This window comes from Chrysochloris asiatica, unplaced genomic scaffold (assembly GCF_000296735.1).
Source record: "Chrysochloris asiatica unplaced genomic scaffold, ChrAsi1.0 scaffold00207, whole genome shotgun sequence".
In the NCBI taxonomy this organism is placed as follows: domain Eukaryota; kingdom Metazoa; phylum Chordata; class Mammalia; order Afrosoricida; family Chrysochloridae; genus Chrysochloris; species Chrysochloris asiatica.
In genome coordinates, this window is record NW_006408725.1 from 781,497 (window position 1) to 787,351 (window position 5,855).

The 5,855-nt window shown below is 35.8% G+C and overlaps 1 protein-coding gene across 4 annotated transcripts in view; it reads left to right on the forward strand.

Annotated features, from left to right (window-relative positions):
* The window catches only part of DCAF6 (DDB1 and CUL4 associated factor 6), a 162,056-nt gene that overhangs the window by 135,495 nt on the left and 20,706 nt on the right, over positions 1–5,855 (forward strand). For all 4 annotated transcript variants that reach the window (XM_006872620.1, XM_006872622.1, XM_006872623.1 and 1 more), the window contains 3 exons: positions 2,882–3,020; positions 4,547–4,703; positions 5,412–5,500. In XM_006872620.1, coding sequence (XP_006872682.1) covers positions 2,882–3,020; positions 4,547–4,703; positions 5,412–5,500 — 385 coding nt within the window. The remainder of the gene's footprint in view (positions 1–2,881; positions 3,021–4,546; positions 4,704–5,411; positions 5,501–5,855) is intronic.

The window sequence follows — 5,855 nt, forward strand, 5'->3', positions numbered from 1 at the left end:
AGTCCATAGAACTCCCTTTAGGGTGTTTTGTAATGCAGGGTTGGCTTTGACAAAATCCCTTAGCTTCTGTTTATCCTGGAATGTTTTGATTATATCGTCGTATTTGATGGATAACTTTGATGGATAAAGTTTGACAGTTTTTTTCTTTCAGGGTTTTATATATGTCTCCCCATGGCCTTCTTGCTTGCATTGCTTCTGTTGAGAGATCCGAGCTTAATCTGACTTGCTTGACTTTGTATATAATGCTTCTCTTTTCCCTGGCTGCTTTCAGGATTGTCTCCTTATCTTTGATTTTGGAGAGCTTGATTATGATATGTCTTGGTGATTTTCTTTTGGGATCTTTCCTTCCTGAGGTTCATTGAGCTTCTTGAATGTTTATCTTTTCACTTTTCAGGATGTTAGGAAAATTTTCTTCTAGCAGTTCAACTATTTCCTCTATGGACTTGTGTGATTCTTCCTGTTCTGGAATGCCGATAATTCTTAAGTTATTCCCCTTCCTGTTGTCCAACATGAATCTTAGACCTTCTTCAGACTTTTAAATCCTTTTTTCTGTTTGCTCTTCTATCTTAGTGGTATTGAGAGATTTGTCTTCCAGATCACTCGTTCAGCCTTCCATCTCTTCTATTCTACTCCTTTGTCTATTTCTGATATTCTATTATCGATCATTTGGACCTCTTACTGTAGGTTTTGAATTGTTTCCAAAGCTGTATCTATCTTATTTGATTGTTCCTGTGGTGCTTTCCTGACTTCTTCCTTATTTTTCTCAACTCCATTGTAAAGTGTTTTGAAACGTTTTATATTCATTTTTCTAATTTCCTTCTCAGGCATTTCCAAGGCTTGCCCTCCTTGCAGAATGTAGTCCAGGAGGTCTAACTTAGGTCATTTGTTTCAGACATTTTATCTTGTTTCTGGACATGTGCTGATATGGTCATCTGCTTTTGCTTCTTGGACATGTTTAGTGTTTATCTATGGCCTTAATACTTCATTGAGTATGTGTTTTGGCATTTTTTATGCTTTCTTTTTGCCTCCAGGTAGATGTGATCAGCATTGGGTTTCCCTTTTCGCTCTTCTTATTGCTTTACTCAGAGTAACTTTCACAGGTGTTGTCTGCCGCTCTGGTTTATGGCAGTTGGTATTGGTTCTTGCTTGGATTTAGGTGTTTTATAGAATGTGATTGTAGCTTGACTGTATGGCAGCAGTTGCTGTCTCTTTTGGGTAATATTGGGAGGGAAAGAGTCCCCTGAAGGTGAAAGGGGGAGCATAAAACAACAAAATAGCAACAGCAAAAAAAGAAGGGAAAAAAATGACAACAAAAAAAACTAGATTGGATGCTGTAGTCTATGATCACAGAAAATGGAGAGGAGGGAGAGAAGAAGAAGAAAAAAGAAAAATTCTGTAGCCTAATATGAATATGACTTTAATGTCCACTTTCAGCTTCTTGCCTTCAAAGCTGCCTGAGAGATTTCCAGATGCCACTGTTGGTTGTTATGCTGTACGTCAGGATTTAATTTTATTTAATTTTCGGCCTGTTTGGTTTTTAAACTCTTTTTCCCTCTCCACACCCCTTTTCTCTATTGAAAAACAGTTCAGGGCTGGCTCTTAGTCTGAGAGTATCTTTGTGCATGCATGGCAGAAGAACCCACCAGTGGTGGGGGTGGGAAGTGTCCATTTGCTCAGGCACCCCCTCTAGTCACCACAATGGAGGTGCGCAAACAGTGGGGGAGGGGAGCTAATGAACAGACACACAAAAAAAATCAGAACAAAGCAAAACCGGCAAAGTGTATTGTCCATCTTTGCTCCGAGGTTCCCCCGGCGTTATTCCATGGTGTGTCTGCTCCCCAGCTTGGTCTTGCCGGTTGGTCTCACCCCAGTTGTCAGCTCCGTGCCACTGAGACTGGCAGGTTTAAAAGTGTGCCATTTCTAACTTCCACTATGAGTTCCACTAGCTATAAGCCTTCAAACATTTTTTTAATATTCCTACATATGTGGTTCAGAGTTTTGGAGCTCTGTGTGTTTTGTTTTGTTTTTAAACTCTCTACGCAATACCACAGACTATTGCTTTGCCTGGTATTCTGTGGTGTTGCTGACAGCGAAATTCAGTGCACCTCAACCCTATCCACCATCAAGTCCCGCCTCTCCTAAACAGTGTTTTAAATAAAATCCAAAACCATAAATTCACTCATTCATATTATATATTATCCTTAGTTTCTTTTGGTTTCTCTTTATAGCTTTACTTTCCCTAATATGAAGTGAAAGAGAAGAAAATAGAATCAGATATGTTTTATTTATAAGTTAATTGCACCTTAGTTTTATATCTAAATTATGTTTCTATAAAACAGCCCTTTAAGATCCAGAGAGGGAGAACAACTGTGTGCTGAAGACTTGGCTGGGGGGGGGGCGGCGGGGAGGGGGCGCAATAGTGTAGGGGGCAGGCTTGCAGGGTATACCCTTTGGTCAGTTGATGATGCATGGAGGGGATTGTAACCATGGCAATGAGACGATGTATGATAGAATGAATGTAAAACTAATGTTCTCCCATGTAAACTATCATATAATTCACAATAAAACATATAAAAAACACACACACAAAAAAACAGCCCTTTAAAAAACAGTGTGCCGCATGCTATTTCCTTTACTTTCTCAACTAGTACCAAATTTCTAAGTGATCTCTTTCACTAAAACATTTTATTCTAGTAACTCAACTGGTCTGATATAGTTTCACTGTTGTGTTTGCCCTTTTTATGCATTCAGTTAAGGGTGCTTTATTAAAATAATGCGTGGAAAGTATTTTCTAGAGTTATTTTAGTGTTTCTCATTATCACTTTGCAGCAGCCTGTGAATTTTTCATTTTTGTTTGTTTTTTTTTATCTGTAATTCATAGACGCTCTGCTGTTGCCCGCATTCAGGAGTTTTTCAGGCGGAGAAAAGAAAGGAAAGAAATGGAAGAGTTGGACACTTTGAGCATTAGAAGGCCACTGGTAAAGGTGGTGTATAAAGGTCATCGCAACTCCAGGACAATGGTACAAAAATGCTCATGGTGTATTGTACAGACATTGTGATTTCATTATATATGTGTTTTCCATAATTATTATCTTCATATTCTGCCAGCATGGTTTCAATATGTTATAGCACATTCATAATTAGTTATACCTAAACATAGTTCTCTATTAGCCTGACATTAGACCATGAAAGACCATTATTTTTTACAAGAAAATTCTACCTTATTGAGGAACTATATGGAATTGTTTGTTTTTAATTTTAGTTTTTACAAGTAGTTATTGCTTCTTTTTGTTGTTTCATACTTGCTTTGTTCCTTGCAAGTTCCTATGTTAGTACCCTTTGTTAGTTTTGGAGGGAAGGATTTGGGTTTATGACAGTCAGGTTTACTGCAAAATATAGCCAGATTTATTATAGTATAACCCTCTTAAATTTGATTAAGTGAACATTTGTTTTTGAGTTACTTTCTCTCCCCAGACTTTAGTTTCCTCATCTATAAAATGAATAGAATGGACCAGGTCATCTCTAAGATCTCTTTTAGCTTTTACAATCCAAAGTCCATTACCTAATGCAATATTAATTATTTGTAAGTGAATCTTGCTAGGTGTCTAATGTTTATAACAGTTATTCTGAACCATTCATTTCTAGAAAATAGTGTTTTCTTATATTTACTAAGTTAGTGAAGACAGGATCCTTCTTCAGATCCTACACAAAAACTTGTTTTTCTTCATATAGTTCACTGGCAGTGATAATTTTATCTTATTTTGTTTAAAGAATGCTTGTTATTGATAGATATAACTGATGAGCATTTCTTAGCTTTTCTGGTTAAAAATTTGGGTGAGAATACTTAGGAGAAGGAATGAAAAAAATAAGAAAAGCAAGGAGATAAATAAAACAGAAGCTCCCACTAACAGATAAAAACTGGCTCTTATTTTTAAGTAAGCACCAAAAGGAGCAAAGGAGCAACTACAGGAGGCAGTGACTGAAGAAATCCTGATCTGAAGTTCACAGATTTTCTCATAGTTCATTGTTAGAGTGCATCTGTTTAAAAAGCATAATCATCATAATTTCAGCCTGTCATATGCCTTTTGTCTCATTGCTTCATAAAAGAAAATGTTTGTATCTTTCCTTCCCAATTATAAAAGCTTCTAGTAACTAGTAAAAGGATTGGTACCTTGTAAAGCTAAAATGAGACAACTCTTGGAAAGTTCAACAACACACGTGTAAATTTCCATTGTACTAGCCAAAGCCTATTTTTTCACTCCACAGCTATTGATTGCCTACTGTGTGCCAGCTGTTATTTCAGGCAGTGAAAAGGTAGCATTGAATGAAGCACAAGGAGTCCATTACTTGCTGCCTCATTATTCCTGATGAGAAATCACTGTCAAGGACTTTAAGATACTACAAGGCAAAGACTATTCCATTTTTTAAATATTTTTTATTCTGTAAGCCAGTTTTGTTTTTGTTTTTTAAGTGAGCATAGTGTAAACTTCATTATAATAAGTTGGATTTGAATTTTCTTGCAACTTACTTTTTTTTAAATCTTTAGATAAAAGAAGCCAATTTCTGGGGTACTAACTTTGTAATGAGTGGCTCTGACTGTGGCCATATCTTCATCTGGGATCGGCACACTGCTGAGCACTTGATGCTCTTGGAAGCAGATAATCATGTGGTAAACTGCCTGCAGCCACATCCATTTGACCCAAGTAAGATATCCGTATTTAGGCAATGGTTAGACGTGATTCGTATGATTGATGAGCCCAAAATTGCTATTATGAGGAGGCTTCAAAAGTTTGTAGGAAAATGCAATGAAAAGAGAATGAAATTTTTCCATGAATTTTTTTGAAGCCCCTTTGTATTATAAGACTAATCCAAATTATCCTACTAGGAAGACACTAGAGACAGTTATCACCCAACTTGGATTTAGGACAAACAAAACACCTGTTAGTTCTTGAAAAATATATATATATATAATAGTTCAGAGTTGACTCTCTTACCATTTTTTCTACAATTAATCAGTTTTGAGATATTCAACACAATTGAACTCTTCACTACTTACCCATATCAAACCACTTTTTAAGTCTTCTAATGTCTGAATGAATTTTCCAGAACAAAAGCATTTGCGTGCTCTTGCCTTTTTTTGATATTATCTATAAATCTCAAAAAAGAGCAGTGAATAAGAAAGAAATAAATTTCAGTGATTTAAAAATGGTTTTAAAATTACATTCCAAGATAACTCTTAGGAAATCTTCATAATAATATTTTCAGTCAACAGCCAAGTATATTAATATAGTTTCATTTTCACTCAAGTTCAGTTTTGCTGTATAGGTAGTGGGAGTGTGTGAGTGTATGTGTGTGTGTAGAAACATACCATATTTCTAAGATTTATATTAATATGTAAATTCTGTTTTTAGTTTTAGCCTCATCTGGCATAGATTATGACATAAAGATCTGGTCACCACTGGAAGAGTCAAGGATTTTTAACCGGAAACTTGCTGATGAAGTAAGATCTTTATTATGCTTCTTATATTCTGGGATGGCACTGTAAGATCAGCACTTGACTGCTGACTACAAGGTCGGTGGTTCAAACCCACCAGCTGCTTCTCGGAAGCCTGACTATGAGTCAGAACCAACTCAGCAGTAGTTAACAACATAGACTGTATATGATTTGTTCCTAAGATGCTTTTCTAAGAAGAATCAAAGCAGCTCATTATTAGTTGCCAACATAAAACAAGTTACACCACTTAAAGAGGTAAAATTTTAATAAAAAGAAAACTTAAGATAACATACCTATAATACTAGAGATAATATCAAAATAATATTTTGCTAATTATAATAAGATAATAATGAGATATGCA